The sequence below is a fragment of the Lonchura striata genome, chromosome 11 (assembly GCF_046129695.1).
Source record: "Lonchura striata isolate bLonStr1 chromosome 11, bLonStr1.mat, whole genome shotgun sequence".
Lineage (NCBI taxonomy): Eukaryota > Metazoa > Chordata > Aves > Passeriformes > Estrildidae > Lonchura > Lonchura striata.
Genome location: NC_134613.1, coordinates 7,358,216 through 7,381,278, shown reverse-complemented (window position 1 = coordinate 7,381,278; position 23,063 = coordinate 7,358,216). Strand labels below are relative to the sequence as shown.

The 23,063-nt window shown below is 46.5% G+C and overlaps 1 protein-coding gene across 3 annotated transcripts in view; it reads left to right on the top strand.

Annotated features, from left to right (window-relative positions):
* Positions 1 to 23,063, top strand: part of CSNK1G1 (casein kinase 1 gamma 1) — a 96,274-nt gene that overhangs the window by 52,416 nt on the left and 20,795 nt on the right. For all 3 annotated transcript variants that reach the window (XM_021554255.3, XM_021554254.3, XM_077785865.1), the window contains 3 exons: positions 14,082 to 14,233; positions 19,823 to 20,057; positions 22,349 to 22,434. In XM_021554255.3, coding sequence (XP_021409930.1) covers positions 14,082 to 14,233; positions 19,823 to 20,057; positions 22,349 to 22,434 — 473 coding nt within the window. The remainder of the gene's footprint in view (positions 1 to 14,081; positions 14,234 to 19,822; positions 20,058 to 22,348; positions 22,435 to 23,063) is intronic.

Genomic DNA, 23,063 nt, shown 5'->3' with positions numbered 1-23,063 from the left:
CATAGAAAAGGATTTTCATGATTCTTCCTTGAACATTTCTCCCCGCAGAAGTCGAGCAAGGCCCTGCTGCACAGTGACCATCTGCTAGCTTCTTCCTTCTCACTGTGGAATTAAATATCCAATAACCTAAAATAGTGTCTGAGCACTTTTCCTTCATGTGAGCAGCAAAACAAAAACAGCAAAGCATGGGCACGGAGTCAGAGACCTGATGGTCAATCCATAGGGTGTCTCAGGAAAGGACATCTTTCCTTTAGCAAATGTAATTCATTCAGGTTTTAAGTGGTCTGGGCTATGATCCATTTGCTCACCAAGGTAACTGAAGTAGTTTTAATAATCTCTTTGCAAACTAGTTGAATTGCTCTCATCAGTCCTCTAATGCCAGTGTTGTACTGAACTGTTTAATGATTGGTTTTTGTCCTAAAAGCCACATTGCTCCAGCATCCTGACTGGAGTCAGGATCATTCAAGTCTCCAACATGTTTTTGGTACTGGATAAATCATTTGAGCATGTAATTTGTCCTCTGTACTTGAAGTTTGTGGAATAAACTGAGTTATTTGTCCATGGTCAAACAGACCCAGCTCCTGGTATGGTTCAACTTCCTGGGCAGTTACCAAAGGACAAAGCTTTGGCCAGCAGCATCCCAGGACCCTCCTGCTTGGTTTGGGATGAGTAAAAGCAACTGCTTTTCCCATGGCTTGCAGGAGTCCTGCAGCAGCTGGGTCCTGCTGGTGGCACACCATGGTCTCAGTGATTCCATTGGCTGTGTCCTGTGGGCTCTATCTGCCTGTGGATAACAGAAATGGTCTTTTTGTTTTGAGGCTGGTTCCAGATCAGAAGAACCTAATCTTCTTTTCAGAAGCTGCTGGAGCAAGTCCAGAGGAGGGCACAGAAATGTTTCAGAGGTTGGAGCCCCTCTGCTCTGGAGCCAGGCTGGGAGAGCTGGGGGTGCTCACCTGGAGGAGAGAAGGCTCCAGGGAGAGCTCAGAGCCCCTGCCAGGGCCTGAAGGGGCTCCAGGAGAGCTGGAGAGGGATTGGGGACAAAGGATGGAGGGACAGGACACAGGGAATGGCTTCCAGTGCCAGAGGGCAGGGATGGATTGGATATTGGGAAGGAATTTTTGGCAGTGAGGGTGGTGAGGCCCTGGGAAAGGTTGCTCCATCCCTGGAAGTATCCAAGGCCAGATTAGCAGTGGCTTGGAGCAACCTGGTGTAGTGGAAGGTGTCCCTGCCACTGAGGGGGTAAAATGAGATGGACTTCAAGGTGCCTTCCAACCCAGACTGTTCTGGGATTTTTTAGCACATTTCAAAGCACCTCTGGCATCTCTCCCTTTTGAGGCTGTATGGAATGCCTTCCCTGTAAGCATCACCTCTGGAAGGTAAAATGGAGCACTGTGTGCTTCCGAGTTTCTTCTGGCTGCATGGAGCTGATGCTCAGGTTTCCACATAGTGACAGCTTCTGCCTGTGCACATCGTGTGCAGAAGTCATGCATTTTTGATTCAGTAGTAGTTTATTTTTATATCAGCTGGCAGATGAGTCACACCTTCCCCCACCCCTGACAGTCCCACCTTGGCACATGTGATTCATTCAGACACGTGGCACCCTGCACTGAGTTCTGTGCCGTGGCTCTGTAGCCATGGTCATTCCCAGCACGGGCAGGTAACACTGGCAAGTGGATGTGGGACGTCACAAGCCTCCACGGTGCCGTGGTGGGAAGCAGAAGAGGAGTCTGATACGCTGGAGAATCCCAGGAAACCGAGATCTCTGCTGTCCCCAGCCCACGCAGTGGATGAGTCACAGTGTAGGAGCAGAACATTCTGAGTCAGGGAGGGCTATGTCGGTACATATAGAATATTGACGGATTCTGTGGTTTTGTTTTAATTCCTGCTCTGTAAACAAGTTCACCTCTAATGAAGTATGGAGTCTGTGTGTTTACTTCGGGATCTCTCTGTGTTGCACAACTCTCCAGAGCGAAGCAGTCTGTTTACTTGTCAGGAGGTAGGACTGAGGGAAATGAAGGTGTTATAAATAACCAATCCTTTGCATAGTCTAGTCAATATTTGCATATATATTCCTCAGTGTGGCTGAGCTGTCTGCTATCCATGCTGTTTATGGAGTTCTCCTGTCGGGATTGCTTGTGTCGAGCACCTTTCTTTGTGTTGCTCTTGCTTTACCCACACACACTTTGTATGTATTGGTGTGCTTTATGAAGAAATTCTTTCCATGCCAGTTGCACAATGCTGCCATTGACGTGGCAATTATGGGTCATTTTGGTAAAGCTCGTTATAGGGTGGATGTAAACAAGTCGCCGTGGTGGAGCTGCCAACGCCACAATTTTATGGGGAGGTCATTGTGCACAACTCTCTTCCCCAAGGGAGCAGGAATAACTCCAGGCCATGTGAGGGAGGGGTAGTGCAAGTGGTCCCCACCCTTGTTTAATTAAGAAGTGGGAACATACCCATTAACAGTGGCCACAGTCACTGTAATCTTCAGAATTCCCACTCATATTTGCCACCTGGATGGAAACATTGCTGTGGCCAGGAGCTGAACCAGGTCACCCCTCAGCTGGGGGCTGGTTTGGGAGAGATGGAGCTGCTGGGTGGGGATGATCAAAAAATCATAGAGTGGTTTGGATTGGAAGGGACCTTAAAGCTCATCTTGTGGCCATATGGGCACACCTTCCGCTAGACCAGCTTGCTCAGAACTCTGTCCAACCTGGCCTTGAACACATCCAAGGATTGCCCTCTGCACCCCAAAGTCAGTTTGGACTTGTGTGGAGCAACGCCTGAGGTATTTTGTGTCCTACTTATTGTATGGGTTTGTTCATACCTGTCACACTACAACGCTCTGGATGAGCATTGCAGCCTCCTCCTTTTAAATACTGGAAATACTTAATGTTGCCAGTGTTCAGTGACTATAAGTATTTAATAAATGATTCATCTGTGCAAGGTGATACAAAACTTTCATCTCTCTACAAGGAAACAGCTTTGGGTCACATCTCATGTCAGTCATGCCCCACCTCAGATGCCTGCAGTAGACCTCAAGGTTTTTAGATGTTTAGGTTCATTTTCTACCAGCCATGAAAAACATCTCCATTCTCAAATCCTGCACAGAAATGTGCACTTGGCCAGAGGTGGGAGATATTAAACAATGGAGATTCAGTTTCATTCTACTGAAGATGGTTTTTTTTTTAGGCAAAAATTGGAGACCCTAATGCTGAGCTGCATATTAAGGAATGTGATCAGCAGCTTCATTGTAAAATCAGGGTAGTCCAAGGAGCTTGAACTTGAGGGATTCTGGACTTCCAAGCTTTTGAATTGCAGAATGAAATGTAGTGGATTACTGTAAAGTGCTCAGTTAGACCCTCCTGCTTTCAGAGCTGGCTTGCTGTTGATCTCCAGAGAATTATGTTTCACTATTTAAAAATACATGGCTTTTCTTTCATGTGGCCATTCCCTTGTTAGGAAGGGCTTCCTGAATGTGCACTTTTCAGCATCTCAGCATCAGAAGTTTTGACTTTCTTGGGCTAAATTTAGGTTTTGTCAATTGGAAGGTATCAGATGCTTTTAAAGCAAGGCCATTAATATTTGAATATGAGATTAAGGCAGTTTCCTTTTCATGTTCCGAAAAGTCCTCGTGCATCTCTTTGTCTTCTGGTATTTGTGGCACTAATCACAAATCAAACACCAGCAACTCCAGGCAGTACGTGAAGGGGAGCAGCAGGATGCTGGGAAAATGGAAAATGCCTTTCCTGGAGACACTTTTCCTTGAAGCCTGACATGACCATAAACCTGTAGCATCTGGACTCATCCAAGTCATCCCAGATGCCTCACTGTGTTCTCCTCATGGTCAGCAATGTCCACTGAGAGCAGGCTGTGGGATGTGCTTCTGCTCTGAGGATCCAGCAGGACTCCAGGAGAGGGACAGACATTTAATCATGAAGGTCTCTGTGCTGCTTCTGGTGCCTTCTAGCAGACCCTGAGCTGAAATATTCTTTGCTGGTTATCAGCCCAGGCTGTGCTTGGAAACTGGGGTTCCTCAGCTATCAGAGTGGGGAGGTGAAGTCCACAGAACCACAGACAGGTTTGGTTTGGGAGGGACCTTAATGCTCATCTCATTCCTTTCCCTGCTATGGGCAGGGACACTTTCCACTATCCCAGGCTGCTCCAAGCCCTGTCCAGCCTGAACTTGAAAACTTCCAGGGATGGGGAGTCCACGTGATATGTGATGTTTGAAGATAAACTTTGGACTTTATATTTACATGGAATGAAAAACCCAGTTTGGCAATGAGGGCCAGGATAATTAACAAGGATTAGGAGCTGATTGTCTGTTCTGCTCATCTCCCTTTCCTATCCCTTCTGTGAACATTCTTCAAGCCACGGGGATGCTGCACTTAAAAACTAATTGAGATCTAATGCTACAAAATTAGTTTTGGGGGGGGGCTGCTGTGTCAGGTGCTGAGCACTGCCTTGATCCAAACAAAGCTCTTTCCCCTTTGGAAGGTGGGGGCCGGATTTAGTGGGATCCCTTCCAGTGCAGCAGAGGCATGCTACACACACTGGAGATTTCTAAGGTGAAACACTGAGCTGTGCCAGGGAAGTCCTGTTATGGAGGGCTGCCCACCTCCCAGACAGGCTTTCCAATGGGTTTAGAATCTGTGTTCTGGAGCTGTGCCCTGCCTGCTGTTGAAAAACCTCCTCTCATTGCTAAAAGATAAGCCACAGGCTCTGCCTGAGTGTGATGGGTCAGGCTGGAGTTCTGAAGCTTTGCAATAATTTTTCTGTCTGAAAGTTCCTACCCGCTCCTACTCAACTCTTTTAAGGTGAAACAGAGATGATATCTGGAAGTAGGATCTGATTTAGCACTTCTGAACTCCTGTTGGCAGCAGGTTCTCCTGCGATTAGAGGGAGTGGGAGGTTTTCCCTCAGGCTGGAAGGACCGTGTGGATAACACTTTCCTACTCATGTGAAAAATTGCTTTTTCCCTCCAATCCTCCAGTAGTGATGGGACGGATGGATGCCAATCTCTTGGTTTGTTGTGGAGAGTTTACGTGCATTTGATTCTTATCCATCACTTTCTGCTTTGATGCTGCTGCAGGGGCACAAACCTGCAAAAATCCACCCTCCCAGTGGGACCAGTATGAGTACTGGGGGCCTGAGTTGCACCCACAGCTTTGCAGGAAGACCCCAGCACAGTTCTTGGGTGACACATAGGGATAGGCTGCCAGAAATGGCACCAGATTGTCCCACCACAGTCTGGTGGGAATCAGGCCTTCAGCTGCCTGAGCAAGGCCGAGCATCATCTTCCTCCAGAGCACCCAAAGGTGCCTAGTACCACTGTCTGCTTTGTCCAGCTGGATCCGACCCCTGATCTGCCATCCAGTTAAAAATGCTGTTGGATCCAGGACAAATCCTGCCTCTTGTATGCCAGTTTGGCCTTATGCCACTGTGCTGTCCTGGTGGCACTGACTGTGGCCGCTGCTCGGTGCTGTGGCTGCACAGCTCAGGCTGTCAGACCCTCCCTGCATTGTCATCGTGAAGGTGTCACCCCTGTGTGCACTGGGGAGGACGCAGGGAGAAGCTCTGCCTCCAGCCAGCAGTCTCCTATGGAGATGAGCTGAGGAAGAGCAGGAGCCATGCAGGACTTGGTGTGGTCAAACCAAAATGGTTCTCTGGGCAGCAGAGGAACAATTCAGCACAAGCAATTTGGTTTTGCTGCTTTCATGGCATTTTTCATCTGCCCAGAAGTAGCTTCTTCACTGGCACTGCTTCTGGAGTTAAATTTTGGTGCTGCTGAGCAACCAAGAACTCTTGTTGATTTTTCTTGAGATTATACCTGTAATGTCATAACATCACTTCATGTGCATAACGTTGCTGAGGGGCAGTCCTGATCTCTGCTCCCTGTGACCAGGAACACCACCTGAGGAAACAGCTGGAGCTGTGTTAGGGAGGTTTAGGCTGGATATGGGAAAAGGTTCTTCCCCCAGAGGGTGGTGGAGCACTGAACAGGCTCCCCAGGGAACGGTCAGGGTACCAAGGCTGCCACAGCTCAGGGAGTGTTTGGACAATGCTCTCAGGCACAAGGTGGGATTGTTGGGGTGTCTGTGCAGGGACAGAAGTTGGACTTGTTGGTCCTTGTAAGTCCCTTCTAATGCAGGATATTCCATTATTCTATGAACTTGTTCTCAAAAGAAAAGAAAATTACCAAGGGGCCCATGATTTCATCTCAACTTAACTCCCTCTCAGCAGGTAGGGCTGAGCAATTGCACAGCAGAGGAAAACTGATCAGGAGCAACTTCCAATTTTTCCTTGGAATTTTTTTTTTTTTTTTTTTGGATGGGGAGGGAGGGAATTTGATTATTTGTTGGTTTCTTTCTTTGTTTTTGGTTGGGTTTTTGTGGGTGTTCTACACAGATGAGCTCTGGCAGGGCTCACATGGCTATGTGACCTGCAGTGGAGCAGGATCACAGAATTGTTTAGACTGGAAAAGAATCCCTCTCAAACCATCAAGTCCAACCATACCCCAGCACTAACAAGCCCACCATGAACCCCTCTTCCCAAGTGCCACATCCACATGGCTCTTAAATTCCTCTAGGAATGTTATTGAGTGGCTCCACCACTGCCCTGGGCAGCTGTTCCAGTGGTTTTCTTTCATATTTGTCCTTGCATTGCAGCTGTGTGGGAAAAGGTAATGAGGATAGAACTTAAGCTAGAACTTTTTTGGGTGGTTTAAAACAACTTTTCTGAAATTATTTACTGATTTTTTTTCCTTCTTTTAAGATGTTGTTCCATGTGCCAGCTGCAATCCTTACTGGGGCAAGTAAAAAAATCCAACAGTAATGTGGAGATTTGAATGTAGTCATTTCCCCTAAGCCCTAGAAATGTGAATTCAGTTTTCTGAAACTTGCCAAATAAAACAATTTATTGTGTTGTGCTTTATTCTTTTGTGTTTGTCAAGAGCAGAAACCATTTCACTTTACTTATTTAATTGTCATAGCTAATAAACTGCCTGTGAATGGGTGTTTCTGGGTAAATTTCCCAGATTTTGAAAGTTTTCCTGCTTTTGACCTTACCAGATAGGGCTGATTCTCCTCCCAAACTTTTTTTATCTTTATGAATACAAATATGAATATCTCCTTGGTACCCCTTCCTCAAGTGCTTCTTGCTTTGTGGATGTGAAGAGTTGTTTAATTAAGAGAAGCCATGATGTCAGGAAACCATCTTGTACCACTCAAGGAAGATGCCACTGTTCTAATGCCACCCTGTTCTAATAACACAGCGATCCTGAGATTTGTTTTTCTGCAGTTGAAGTAAAAATCAAATTGTTTGGATTTTTACCAGCATCAAGAACAAATATGTTCTTCCTTCTGTCTTTCCCCGGTCTGTTTTTCTCCTGTTCCTTTTCCTGTACATTTTTCTTTTTGTAGATTCAAATACTACCAAAATGAAACAAAACACAGCAGGGTTTAAATACTTCCTGCATATCCTGAGATAAGCTGGAATGAGGCTGGAGTCTTGAAGTCCACATGGAACTCCCTGGAGATGACAGTAGTCTCTTCACAGCTCATTCACAACTATTACATGCTTAGTGTTTTCTCTTTCCATTAGAAGCTCAGCTTTCTCTGCCGTCATCAGGGGAGAAGGTGTTGATCCAATATCTTCCTGAAAGTGTTCCAGGCCAGGCTAGATGGGTCTTGGAGCAACCTGGTCTACCAGGGGCAGTCCCTGCAGCTTTGAGGTCCCTTCCAGCTTCTGATGTTCTCCTTTGAGTTATTTACTCTTGAGTTCAGAGAGTGTTTGAGCTGCACCTTTTCCATGTCCAAGGCCAGGAGTAGGGCCTTGCCCTGCCTCTCCTCCTCCTCCTCACCCACAGAAGGGCTAAAGCAGAAAGCCCTGCTGCAGAAATTCCTGCTAGGCAGCAGTGCAGGAGCATTCAGCATTTGCCAGGAGTGATTTATTGCCCAGACAAAGCAAGAAAAAGATGCTGTGAAAAGCTGGCAGCAGAGCAGAGTGTCTGGAGCAGCTGGAGCAAACGGAGCAGGAGGATTTTCAGGGACAGAAGATGTGCCAGGGGTCTGGACAGGTCTGGCTGCTCTTCACCTTGGTCAGGTGAGTGAGAAAGAACTAAAGGGAAATTGTGGGCTCTCAAACCACAATATCAGAGCTCAAGAGAGCAAGGAAATTATTACAGGCTGGAGGCACTCATGGCATGGTGGTCCCCTCTGTGGATCACTGTTGGAGGTGCCACGGTGCCGCCGTCCTCCGGCTCCTCCAACCCCACTTCTCCATGTGGACATTTCTGTGTATGGTTGTTGGATTAGATCCCTGTTTTTAGGTTCTTTCCCTAATCTTATGCCAGTTCAAGGTTTGTGAAGCCGAGGAGTGGTTGGTGAGATTGTGGCAGACCTTTTCGACCACCTCTTTTTCCACCTGCAGGTGAGCTGGTGCTGGAGTCAAATTGCATTTTGTGCTTGTTTTCCTTCACATCTCAACTGCTGTTACTCAAACAAGAGAAAACAATCACCCAGAATCTCTGTCCTTCCCTGAGCTCCTCCAGGGAAGACTGAAGGTGAAGGACTGTATTATAAAGCTTTTGTAGCTGTACTTTGAAGGAAGGTATCTCTGAAAGGCATCCATTCAAATATATAAAAGACCCTTAGGACAAGGTTATTACCAGTAATAAGCCCAATCTCAACTTCTCTCCCATCTTTCCATTTTTGAAGCAGGCTATTCCAAAATCTGAGGGGCAGAATGAGTCTTTTTACTTTCAGCTCACAGAAATAACCTGTTAACTAACATGCTCAGGTAGATTTACATGGGACATGTTTGAAGAGGTTAAAAGGTGAGATCTTGGCCCAGTCGATGTTGATCATAAATCTTCTCTTTCAGCCAGGATTTTATTCTGATTTGAAAATTAAGAGAAGGGTAGATCCTCATTAGTGTAATCAGCTTAAATGGGTTGACTACTCTAAAGCAATTTGTCTAATTTGTTTGGAACATGTTTAATTTTAGCTATAGATATTCAGCCCTCTCACAGTTGCTATTTATGGTGTTCATCTTGTAATTTTGTGTTCTGTGATTTGTAAAAATAAACTTTCTACTCTGAATGAGAATTTTGTGACAATCTACGGCCCATTCATCAGAGCCTCTTTAAAACCACACAGAACTTTGTGTGCACTGATGTTTCTAGTGTGTGTCTGCATCTCTTTCAGTGAGAAAGAGTTCTTGCTGCCCACACAGAGCTTGGATTTGCGTCAAGCATCAGCTTTTTTGCTGGGCCTTGGATTCCTCCCCGCTCTGGGTGTGGAATTTGGGGCTCTTCAGGAGTGCAGTAGAGCTCAGTGTCAAAACCTGCATGAGGAGAGGGTCTGAATTCTTCTTTAATTCTTGATATCAAAGACATCAGCTTCTCTATTTGGCTACACCTCATCGAAGGGCAGTGAAAAACAACTCACCATGGGAACAAAAGCCACAGGTGGTTCAGAAATTACTAATATTGATCACAAGCTCTGGATGTTTCCTGGTGATTTGCTGTATGGGGATGTTGCACTTATCCTTCCATTGACGTAGATGCCACGTGCAGCTTCCTGTACTTGCTCCCTTGTTCTTCCTTGGGTGTATTTTACTTGCTGTTGATGAAGTTTATTCATAGTCTCTCATGATGCTTACACAGAGCCTCAGGCCAGGTGCTCTTCTGGAGCAGGTGGGTTCTGCTTCCTGTGCTCTCCGTGCAGGGCAGGTGCTGCAAACTCTGATTTCCCATGGGCATCACCTTAGATTGGCATCTGTACCCATCATTGGTTCATAACCAGTCCTGGAAATGGCTTTGGATGTCTGTGTGCCTGAACTAATGTGGTTTTTTGGAGTATGTTGGATGTCTGAGGAGTTTTGTGGCCATTAGTCATGCTGTAAAACCTATGGCAGCAAGATAACATTACTGGAACCATCCAGGGCGCTTGATCTTTTGATGGAAGTTTCTGAAAGGTGCTGCTCCAGCTTGGATGAAGCTCTCTGGAAGAGCAGTGATCCTGCTCTTTGTTACTGTTCCCATTCTTGTGTTCAAGCTCAAGCCAAGTGGTTTTTGGGTTGGTCCAAAATATTGCTCAGCCACAGAGCATGAGGAAAGATGGGAAACTCCCTTTTGGTGGCAGCCCAGGAGCAGTGAGAGTTTAGCATCCCCAGAAAACCAAGGCCAGTCTCAGGAGTGTGGGGGAATCAAAGTCTTGAGTTTTTGGCTTTGATGTCTGCATTTGCTCTCATTCCAGCAGTGATGCTTTAATCTACAAAATGCTTTGCTAGGTTTTCGCTGTGCTCAGCTTGAATTTCTTCCAAGACATCACTCTGCTGAAATAGCAGAATTTGCCTGTGGATTCCGGTGCAGCAATCAGTCTGTGTTTATTGGGGTGATAAACTTCCTGTGAGAGTGAGGGTGGAGTGGGCCCTTTTCCATGTGGCTGAGCCAAATCACTCAGCAGCGAGACCAAAGCCGTTAAGCAAATTGAGATGATTTCTGCTTGCAGCAGTCTCTGCTGTAATAAACTGGTTTTCCTGCAAAGGAGAACCTGCACATATCATGCCTATATTTTTTTCCCTTAGTGTATTGCTCTTGTTTGATACCATGGAGAAATTCCTGGTTCTGATATGATTTCATGCATTAATTCATTAAACAGATCATGGTTTGTATTTCAAGTGTTGAGTTGTACCTTTGAATCCTCAGTATGAGACTCTGCTCTGCTGGTGGCTTTTCATCCCACAGTCTCTGAATTCAGAGCTGCTCACCTACAGCATGACACCATGGCTTTGTGTGACCTTTCCAGTCCTCTCCCAGTGCAATTATTTTCCATTAAAAACCTCAACTGCCCAGGCAAAAAAAAGTCCTCTTTCTTCCATCAATCTCTTTAGTTGGCAACATCCTTCTTAAGTATTTACAGATCTGCTGGTGATATTTATGGAGTTCCTGTGGTTCACTGTGACAATGGACTCACCACCAGGACACAATGCTTTTTGCTGAAATAGAGCCAAGCTACGTCATAAATTATGCAGATGGACTCTGAAAAAATAAAATTTTATGCAGATTTTAGTAGGCTGACCCTTTTTACTGTTTAGAATGGCTCTGGAGCTGCCTGTATCTCAAGTTTCACCCAGTTTTATCTGCCAACACACCTTCTAATGTGTACATCAAGTTCATCTTTCGAGTTTTTCCTCTTCCCAAAAAAATGGTGAACGTTGAGTTGAGTTTGAGTGAGCTGAGTATGTTATGCCAAGTCCCTCCCAACTTTATTTCCATAACTAGTGTGGAGCTGAGGATTCTTAGTGTGGGCTGGGAGTTCCACAGGGCTCATCAGCGATGCTCCTTTGGATGCAGGACACAGCAGTGCAGCCTGGCTGTGGAATTCTGAGAGATGTTCCAGCAGCTTTATCCTGGCAAAGGCAAGAGGCAAGTCCTTGACTGCAGAGCTGGCAGTCAGAGAAAACCCTCAGGGAAAAATCAAACCCTAAAAATACGCCTGAAGCCAATGATGTCTCCTGTATTCTGACATTTAGGATGCTTTTTCATGTTCTTCACTAAGACCTCACTTTGTCAGAGCTCCCACACAAAGCAGAGCTTTCCTGAGGGTTTAAGACAAAGGGTACACCAAGCTCTGGGCTGGAAGCTCTGAGTAGGTAAAGCTGAAGAAATTGGGATCCCAGAGTGCACTAAGGGATGTTGCTTCCTTTCCTATGTGAAATCTCCACCTTTTGGGTCTTGCTGCAATCTGTCTTCCTGGGTCTTATGCCCAGTAGGAAATCAATTTTAATTGCAATGCTCACCCCTTACAAATTGAGATTGTAAATTAAATGTTCTCCCTGATCTGCAAATGGGCTCCTTCACCTTCTTTAACAGCCTTTCTGCAATTTTATTCTCCTGCATACCTTTGTTAGCAGAGTCCTAAGCCAAATTCCTTCCTCAGTTCCATTATTTGAGACTTCTAGAAATTGTGGTAGAGGTACTCATTGTCTGTCTGTATCTAGAATCTGTAACGGGCTCAGGTTTAAACTTTGCATAAAACATTCTGTTACTCTCTTATTCTCTATTATTATTCTATTATTCTCTAAAAAACAGAGATGCTTATCTTGGTGTTAGAGGTGACTTTGTAGGTAAGTCCTCATCAGACTTTACTAAAAACCCAGTGGCTCACCATGAGTCACTTTGAGCTGTTGCAATTTTTCCAGCCTTCAGCACTAAGCTGATGACATTAAATTGCCATTTGTGTTGATTTGGGGATATTTGAAATCATCTTGGAGCTGCCTGGATCATATCCCATCATTGTTTGGCTTTCTGGATTGCTTCTGCATCAAACCATCCTGTGTTCCTAGAGGATTTAATGACTGTTACTGCTTCTTAAAGCATGGAGCTCTGTTAGGAGCAGCAGCCTCCCAAACCCAGGTTGGGTCTGTTTTACGTGGGACACAAAACACTGGTTAGACAGGGAATTCCTGCAATACTCTGTAATATCCCATTAATGCATCCTGATGACAGATTCCCTGAACATCTAAATTAATGAGATTAAAACCCTCCTCGGGTAATCCTTGTCAAACTGCATTCTGTTCATTTGGAGCAGGACTTGGGAGCACAAGTGCTGTGATATTTACAATTTAGTGACCTCAGTGCTGCATTTGTTATGTTGTTGGCAGGTTGCAGAGTTACCAGTGCCCAGAGTTCCTAATTGGGTGGATTAGCAGGGCTTCTCTAAATCTGGAGTAGGACATGCACTTATTGTGTGTCTGACACACTCTCCAGCCTGAAATGTTTCACTGAGCACCTCACAGAGCTGACACCAAACTGTGCACTTAATTAGTCAAGTATTTTGCTATATCTAACATTGATCACTTATGCAAATCCAGGTGTGTGCCTGCACTTGTTTAAAACATGCCATAAAATTAGTAATCACAGTGCTTTCAGGTCCCAAGCGCTGTAATTTGTGGATCTCTGTGGGAAAAAACACAGCAGAGCTCCCCTTGCCCAGCCTTTACACTGAATAGCAGGACGCTGTATCTTTGGGCATTCAGGCAAATATTTTGTTTTGACATAAGACAAAGCCCTGTATTTCAAAACAAAACCTTTCTGTTCTGTTTTGGAGCTCTTATGAGTTGTAGACTGCAAATACATAGATATTTAAACGTGTTCCCCAGCTTGGTGCTGATGCTGGGACGCCGAGTGCTGGTGCAGGTGCTGATTAGCAAAATGAGCAGTTGGGCCTGCACTGAATTCCTCCTGTATGGGCTGCTGTGGTTTCCTTTTGACTCAAAGGTAATTCCAGGAGTGCTGTGCAGCTCTCTGAGTCTTCCAACATCAAGACTGTTTTTTTCCCTTTCCTTCTGATGCCTTTCAGAAAGCTGATCCACCCAAAAATCCCCTGCCAGCTGAGTATCAACACTGTACTCCCACAGAGAGTCTGTTGGGTGGGAAGATGGGATCTGGCTCCTACCAGTTCAGTGTTGATAGCTGTGTGTATGCATATATGCTAATGAACATGATCACCTATTTTTGTGTGGTGATTGGTCAAAATTTAAAACTTTTCCCTATTTTAAAGGAAAAGATTTTTTTCCTTTTTACTGAGTGTAAACTTTGCGTAAGGTTGTGCTGAAAAACAAGGGCTGGGTGCTATTTTGGTGACAAAGCAGCCCTTTATTGGCCATGCTTCATTTTCTCCAAGGACTGTCATCTTCCTAAGTGCTCCAACAAGTGCTAGCCCACATCTGGGGCTGTTCTATGCCTGGTTTTTAGTGGAACACAGGGAACTCCGTGTCTTGTTCCCTAAATTCAAGCCTTTAAGCTGCCAAAGCTTGGTGCTTTCAGGTGGATTTGTTAATTGCTTTGAAATCCCATTTGTCTGCGCAAAGGTGTAGCTGAGCAGAACCTGCACTGGTTTGGCCTTTGGTTCACTCACAGTTTGTGCTGGAACTTATTTCCTTGCTGGGCAGCATCAGATAGAATACTGAAGAAGTGACAATAAAACTGCCTAACAAAAGGTGTGCACGCAGTGGGAGGGGAATTAACTTTGTCCCATTGACTGATTCCAGTTCTCTTCCTATTCTTCCAGCTGAAGGGCTCCCCCAGGTGTATTACTTTGGACCCTGTGGGAAGTACAACGCCATGGTATTGGAGCTGCTTGGTCCCAGCTTGGAAGATCTGTTTGACCTCTGTGACAGGACCTTCACTCTGAAGACGGTGTTGATGATCGCCATTCAGCTGGTGAGTGATGGCAGGGCCCTGCCCTGGGATGTCCTTGGGTGTCCATCCATCCCAGGGTCAGCACAGTGCAAGGATCAGGGCTGAGAGAATCTTCTTCCATCATAGAATCATCACTGGGTGGTTTGAGTTGGAGGAACCTTCAAAGATCTAATCCCACCCTCCCTGCCATGGGCAGGGACACTTTGCACTATCTCAGATTGCTCCAAGCCCTGTCCAACCTGGCCTTGAACATTTCCAGGGGTGGGGCAGCCCCAGCTTCTCTGGGAAACCTGTGCCAGGGCCCCACCAGCCTCACATTCTCCCCAGGATCCCATCTAACCCTGTGTTCTGGCAGCAGGAAGCAATCTCCCCTTATCCTGTCTCTCCAGTCCCTTGTCCAAGGTCCCTCTCCATCTTATAAAAGAAAACTTCTCAGGGGTGAGAAGGACTCTTGCCTGTGAAGGGAAGGTCAGATTATGCTTGTGGGGAGCTGGCTCCCTGCACAGCAGAACAAGTGAAGCTGGATTCCTACGGACTCACATCCCACGTCCCCTACACGCCCCTGCCCCGGTACCTGCCCCAGCTCCCTCCCTCTGTTTGGACATCCCAGGAACATCTCATTTCTCACCCTCTCCGTGGGACACACACAGCACAGAACCCTCCCACACTCCTACCAGTTCTGCTGGTTCTGGGCTGCCCATAGACTGAAACCTCACGGGGCAATGGGAGCTGAGCCCTCCTTAGCCAAAATACCAGCATTTGAGAGCTCTGCCTCTGTCAAATTTGGTCAAAAATTTGGTCAACCAAATGGGTTTAAATTACTGACACTTGGAATATAATAGTTCTATGGGCAACATCACAGAGCCTTTAATGTACCTGGAAAGGAAAGGAAGTCAAGTTGGAAGGGATCCAGGCTTGGATTTGGGTTTGTGTTAAAAAGTGAACAACATGAAAGCTGAACATACTAAATGTGGAAACTTCCACGAGTCAGTGGGGCCAGCCAGTCAGTTTGGCTTTTTTGGTTTTCATACTGGTTTGCAGATTCCCAAGTACCTAAATATCTGCAGATATCCAGATTTTGCATAGCTGGATCTTGGAATCACCCAGATACTCCACAGCAGAGATGGGATTGTATATTCACATTAATAGCTCCATGTATAGAAGCATGGTAGGGAAGAGGAGATGTAAGGGATGAGGAATGCAGTCCTTTCCAGATAAACTGAAGTTTGACATAGCAGAATCTCAAATGGAACAGTGAGATCAGAACTGCAGAAGTTTTAATAGCACCTGCCTGGTACTGAGGCCTCCCACAGCAGAGCAGTCAAGTTCTCTTGGTTTTGAGTGTTTATTTATCAATGGAAAACCAATTTATAGTATTGACTTCCATTAAATCAAGTGGCAACAGATGGCAAAGCCTCAGATACAGCTTGTGTGACCTTTGCAGGGAAAATAGAAAGATGTAAATTAATTCCCAAGGGATTGCTGGGGAAATCAAGACTCACAGCCATAGCTGCTGCCTTTTGCCAAGTCCCAGAGCTGCAGCTCAGCTCTGGGTTTGGGTGTTCTTCACTGGCATCACCTGTTGATCTTGTGGCCAGGCTGCAGCTCACTGGGACACTGGTGCCAGGTGGAAAACACGTGCTGAGGCTGATGCAGGGGGACAGCAAAAGCAGTTGGAAATGGAGGAGCTGATGCTTTCTCAGAGGATCAGGTGCTCCTCTGGCCATGGGGAGATGTTGTAGAGCCTTCTCAGTCTCCTCAGGGAGGTTACATGAGTTGCCACCTTGGAGTGTGCACATCTAAGGGGACAGATCCAACATCCTCAGGTGTGCCACATCACCTGGCCTGGGAGAAGTGTTTTCCAAAGGGGCTGGCACTAACTGCTCAAATGAAATGAAAATGCTCTGCTCTAGCCTCAAGGCTTTAGGGAAAATTGTCTTTCTCCCACACTAAATTGCAGTCACTGGGTCACACTCCAATGTGAGACACATGAAAAAGGAAAGCTGGACTCTCAGACTCCTTGGGTTCACATCAATGAATTACATTTTGTTCCTGCTTCTGCCTGGCCAAGTCTGCTTAAGCTCCTGTAATTCTAACTGTGGGCACTTGTCCCCTGATCTTTCTCCTCATACTTTGGATGATCCCCATGTCTGTAAGAGCATCCAGTCCCGTGGTCAATTTTTAACCAGGGACATCCTGGAAAGATATTTTTAAATAGGTATTTCTGTTTGACTGGTGTGAATGAGCTTGACAGGTTGCAGCAACTCAGGACTGGGGTGGATCCTTTACAGATGTTAGAAAAACAAAGGCAGTGTCTCTTAAGAAGTGCCATGTGGGATTACAGAAGAATTCAAACACAGTTTTACATCAGGAAGGATCTCTTGGCTGAGGGCAAGAGAGACTGGATGACGAGTCTTCAAGAAAGGCAGCCTGTTTCAGAATTGTTCAGACTCTAACTGCTTCCTTCTGTTCAGACTCTTAACTGCTTCCTCCATACTCTACATGCTGCTGAAGACATCCAGTAGATCAGATCCAGTGGGTGAAGCTCCTGAGCAAAGCCAAGCTTGGCAATTAAAATGTGGTCACTATGTCAGGAGAATGTTTTTTTTATTCAAGCTTCTGTTTTTCACTCTTGGCCAGGCCCAGCCTGTACAAAGCTCGCTGACAGCTTACAACAAGCTCTGTTGTGCTGCCAGGAAAAATACTCCGGATGTGATCTGGACCAAGTTGTGGCAAGATGTTTTTCTACCAGTGACCATCAGAATTGCCTTTGAACAAGATTAATTTCATTCTCTGCTGATCTGATCTATGTTTAAGCAGGTGATGTGTGGAAGAAGGGCTCAAATTTATCAGGAAGGTCTAGAGATGGAACTCCTGTGAAGATCAGTCTCTTAAGAGTTACCTTTCTGGCATAAGAGGGTTTGTTACACTTGCTGCCTTGGCAGGAGGAAGGCAAATGAAAGCACGGGTTTCTTTGGCACCTGCTAAATGTCACAATATCCTCTCATTTCTCCACTACAGCACAGGAGTCCTGCTGTGTGCCAAGGGATTCTCCCCCCTCCTAAAGGTTTCTTTGACATCTGAAATGGAAATTTATGGCTCCAAGGATGCACTCAGCCGGCCATGGCCATGGAAATCCCTCTGTAATTCAGTCTTCTGTCTACCCTAGTGCACACGTGCTCACTGTGTTTCTAGTGTTAGAGCAATTCCAAGTTAGTCCCAGTTCCTCGAGTGCTTTCTCTGCCTCTAAAAGAAGGAATTCAGAGTGTTGGAGCCTGTAGTTCAAACCCAAAGGAGTGGGCACTGCACCTCTGCATCCAGCACAATTCTGGAGTGGGAGCACCACTTCCCCTCTCCTTCAGCCACGCGATGGGGTTGATGCCGGGGTGGTGCCACAGCACCGCTGCTCGTGTGTGCTCAGGCAGAGTCTGGAAGGGAGATGCAGCCCAGACACTCCACATCACAGCAGCCACCAGCAGGGAAAGTGTCTTGTCAGGGTGAATAAAGCATGGAAGCTACTCCAAGAAACATCTTTTTGACTCGGGGAGTGTCTTTCAGCTGCCATGGTTGAGCAATGCTCTCCAGCATGAAGTGTCCAGGCAGGTGGAAGCAAAGAAGGAATATGAAAGACCCCACAGCAGCTGTGTCTGTGTGTGGCAGAAGGAAAAAAAACAGGTGGGAGGAAAAAAGGCAGGAAAATAAGTACCCTTGATTGCTGCTGGAGCATATTGGCTCACCTGATACCTCAGCTGTCCAGGTTGTTGTCCTGCCTGCTGCAACTTGCCGAGAGTTTTTAAAGAGAAAAAAATAGGCCCTTTTCAGGCTCTCTAATTGCTGTTGGGATTTCAACAACTGAGCTGCTTTGGTAGCAGGAACAAATCAAATGAGCCAGTCAGGCTCCACTTGGAAGCTTGTTATGTGTGGAGAGGCAAGGAAACTCTTTGTTCCACTTTCAAGGGTTGCATCTTCATTTGAATTGCCTCCCAACATGGCTTTTTGTCTCACGACCTGCTGCTGTGTCCTGTAGGTGATTCAAAATGTGAAGAATGACTGAAGAGCATCTGCTCTGCTCTGCACCAGCCTGTAATTGATTGGAAATAATGGTTGTTAGCCGTGAAACCCATTTTCTCGGCACATTGGAATCAATCACTGCATCGAGGGGAGGGAGCGCCAGCACGTGCTGTTCCCTTCTTTGAAGAGTCTTAAAGCAAATTCTGGTTTTTAAGCCTGATCCTCCTGCATCAAATGTTTTCCTGTCTGCTGCCCTCCCTGTACAGCTGTTTATTTTATAAGGAGAGCTGCCCCCTCCTGCCTGCTACTTCTTTCCGCGGGGTGGAAATGCAGCAGATTTTCCTTTAAAATAGGGTGCATGGTAAGGGCCTGGGAGTGTGATGGAGGATCACATGCATGTGGATTTTTAAAACCAGGTGTGGGCCCAAGATCTGTAGAGAGAAAGAGTAGTCTGGGTTTGCCAGCTGGGAACATGTCAGGATTCAGTGAGAAATGAAGGAGCAGTCAGGGTCTGCCAGCCCCACGGAGTGAGCAGGGGCTTGGAAGGGCTGGCAGGGGGTCCCCGCTGCTTGGCTGGAGGTGACTCCAGCCTGAGAGCTTTCCCACCAGGATCGACGCAGTGCGGGTGACCAGCTGGTGGCCCTCACCCTGGACATCCCCCAGTGTCCCTTGCAGCGGTGTGGCAGTGACCTCTGGGGACTGAGGCTCCTTAGTGCAAAACTGGGAGTTGGTGGAACTTTGCAGAGCTTTTGTAGCATTGCTGGCCCACAAATATCTGGGTCAATTCCAGCAGCCTTTCCTAAGAAGCATCTTGTTTAAGCCACTGTGCCCTTTGGCATGCAGGGCAGCTGTGATCAGGACAGCCACAAATGGGGGTTCACATGTGTTCATTTGGAACATATAAAGGCAATTAAAGGTAATAAATGAAGTGAAATTGAAAATTATTTCCCACTGGAATCATCTCCTAAGTTCAGGACCCAGGGGAGAACTGACTTGACAATACACCTGCAATATGTTTGTTTTCAAAAGCAGTTTTAATGATGATCTTCTGAGTAAGGTGTGTTGTTCGAGATACTCCATCACCTCAGAAGTGAGGTTCCTGCCCTTTCACCTTCCCATTCAGTGAAACTTCCAGAAAAACATTAATCAAAAGCTGAAAAATATTCCAGCTATTCCTAGCTGACAGCAGTGAGATTAATTATTATTATTTTAGTCAGCTTTGAAGATTGTAAAGCTTCTGCCTGCCCAAAAATCCCCCTCCATGAAGAATCTGGCATGTCTAAGACAACATATGGGTCGAGGGAGGAAGGTGGTAAGACACAGAGCAACAGGGGAAGGAGGTGGGCAAGGGAAGAGCTCTTGGTAACCGGTTTAGTATGTTTAAAATCAATACAAAAAGGCTGCTGCAGCTCCCCGTGGCATCCTGCCAAGAGCTGCATCCCAGTGGTAACGCCTCAGAAACAGCCTTTGCTACTTCCGTGGGAATAAAGCAGGGAGCACAGCATGATAGCCTTGGAAAGGAGGGGATGACACATTCCTCTTCCAGCTCTGCTGGGAGCCGGGGCTCTGCTCACAAGTAACATTTCCCTCCTTTTGCAGATCTCTCGGATGGAGTACGTGCATTCCAAGAACCTCATCTACCGGGACGTCAAGCCGGAGAATTTCCTCATTGGCCGGCAGGGCAATAAGAAGGAGCACGTCATCCACATCATAGACTTTGGATTGGCCAAGGAGTACATTGACCCAGAAACCAAAAAACACATTCCCTACAGGGAGCACAAGAGTCTCACTGGAACAGCGAGATACATGTCCATCAACACACACCTTGGCAAAGGTTTGTCTGCATGGAGGGAGCTTACAGAGTGTCCTTTAGGCTGGAGAAGCTCTCTGAGGTCATTGAGTCCAACAATTGACCAGCCCTGCTGTGTTCACCTCTAAACCATGTCCCCAAGTGCCACATTCACACATCTTCTGAACACTTCCCAGCGTGGTTACTCCACCACTGCCCTGGGCAGCCTGTTCAATCCTTGACAGCCCTTTCAGTGAATTATTTTCTCTAATATCCAACCTAAGCCTTCCCTGGTGTTGCTGGAGGCTGTTTCCTCTTGTCCTTTGTTCCTCTGTCCTTTGTTCCCTGGGAGCAGAGCCCAGCTCCGCCTCCCCAGCTTCCCTCTCCTGTCAGGGAGTTGTGCAGAGCCAGAAGGTTCCCCCTGAGCCTCCCCAGCTCCTTCAGCTGCTTCTAGTGCTCTAGCTCCTTCCCTAGCTCCAGTCCCTTCCCTGGACACATTCCAGCTTGCCATTTGAATCCTGCAGACCTCCCATAATATCTTGGCTCAGCTCTCTTGCGCCCCTGAAGCTATTTGTGAACCTCCCAATGCCGTTTACAGTTGTGTGCCTTTCTTTTTTTTCTCCCTTCTTTTGAGGAATTGAGCCAGCTGAAATGTTGGAAGTCTCATAATTACAGTTTTTATTAGGAACTAAATAACTAGGAGCAGCCCTGCATTGATAAAAGACAAGCAGGCAGGCGGTGATTGCTGCACTGGATGATAGACAAATAGATTTTTATAGCACAGCACTGTCCCAATGCCTTCCAGTTCCAGGTGTTAAGAGTTGGATGTTTCCTGACCTAGTAATTGGTTGGAGAAAATGAATGATTTAAATAACTTTAAATCTGGCTTTCATCTCCTCTCCTCGCTGCTTTCTGTCCTACCAGAATATTACATTTCTGTGGCTGAAAGGCAAAAAATAACTTATTAAATGTTTATATTCTCTTAAATCCATACAAGCAGTGAGATAATGGAATATTCTCCAGGAGGCCTCCTAGCATGTTGGCTCCCACTTGGAGAGCTCACTGTCTTTGGGGAGTAAGGAGGGATGAGCTTGGTTTCTAATTTTGGAAAGTGAAGAGTCAGGCAGGGATGAGGAATGGGAGGGTGCAGTGGGAGCAGGCTGGGAAGCTGCTGGTGCAGGCGATGTGGAGGGAAGATGTGTTTGTGTTTGAAGTGCACCATGTGCCTTCCTTAGGACCCATTTCCCACAGGATTTCAGCTCCCACCTAGGCTCATGCAGGGGAAGGGTCCAAATGAGTTCTGGGGGTGTATTTGAGGGGGCCATCCCTGCCCAGAGGGGTTGTGAGGAGCTGATTCTTCCCTGGTGAGACCAGCCCAGGTGGAATTAATCCTTTCATCTTTCAAACTCAGAAGTCTGACTGCAGTTTTTCAGAGAGACAAGTGCAATCAACCATCTTCCTGGAAGTCCATCTGCATCACTGCACTAAATTACCCAGGGCATCCTCTTTTTTTCTCCTTTTTATCAGGATAACTGCAGGAGCTGTAGTTTTAGTTCCCTGTGTTCCCACTCCCAGCATCTCCTGTGGGTTAAGTGGCTGCAGTGTGGTGGGCTGGATCTGCTCTGGATCATGGATCATGTTGTTTGGAGCACGTGGGGTTCAGAGAAGAGAAGGGTGCACCAAATGAGTCCACGAGCTCAGTGAACCCTGGAGTGCAGCTCAGCCCAGTGTTGCCTCCACATCTGTTGTTCTCTTCTATCCTCCCCTGGGGTTTAGGATATATTTTGGCTGCTTGTTTTAGGATATTTTTCCTTTGGCTCCGTGCCTCTTTTTCCCCCCTTCATTTATAATTACAACATCTGCATGTGGCAGCAGCAGCAAGTGTTCCATGGCGCTGGAAGGAGCTATTTTTGATCTGCTCTGATGAGCAGCAGAGGAAATTGGGAAAGGGATGGCACTGTGCAAGGGTAGATCCCTGCAGATGGTTGTGAGTATCCTATTCCCTTTTAGTCCAGAGAAAATGATCCAGCACCACATGGCATCATTGACACGGGCAGGTCAGAGAAGAATTGAGGCTCTGCTTTATTCCTCTGCAATTAAGAGTTGTCCATTCTACCTCAGGTTGGATGTGTGTTTTGCAGTCCCTCATGGCTTTTGGCTGATTTTACACATTTTCTGACTTTCTGAAAAAGCTTCTGGTCTTGCACAAGATCTGAGCTGCAGACAGTGAGTGAAAGTCCCTGTGGTACCTTTATCAGGTACAGGTGTGGCTGCTGCTGAGATCTCAGAGCCATTTCTGCTTCTGCAGCAATAATTTGTCATCTCTTCTCTTTTAGAGCAAAGTCGTCGAGACGACTTAGAAGCCCTTGGCCATATGTTTATGTATTTCCTCCGAGGCAGCTTGCCCTGGCAAGGATTGAAGGTAGGTTCAGGCTTTAGGTATTGTCCTTTAAAACTCTGGCTAGTCTCTACCCAGAGGAGAATCTGCTGGGGAAACATTGGCAAAATCCAGCCAGAAATGCTGTCCTCTCTTTGTGTCCTTGCACCCTAACACCGAGACATTAAGTTTAGCTGCAGGGAAGATTTTAAGGTAGAAGTACATTACCTGGCACTTCAGGTTGCCAAATTGTGTACGATTTTGGAGAGAAGGTTAAACAGAGAGACAGAGAGAGCTGTGATTGGAAGCTGCCCCGCACTGGAGCATGACTGGGACACAGTGATTGTTTATGAAATTCCAGTTACGGCAACACAATCCCCCAGCTGCATCTGTGATCCGTGTTTATAATGGAGTGGTTTGATGGGTTTGGATGCACAGATGGACTTCAGCTTGAAAAACTGGTTTTCTGGCACAAGTATTGGACTTGGCTTCCCTCCAGAGACACTGGACACTCAGTGCTGGGGAGTTTATGAGATGCTGTGTACAATGTGGAGAGCTGCAAGAAATTGAGTTGCCGACTGCTGCCAACATCCATCAGCTGAGCTAACAAGGAGTAAGTCATTTGCTGGCTCCAGAGCTGTTGGAAGCTGCATCTTCACTTCTCCATCACCTCC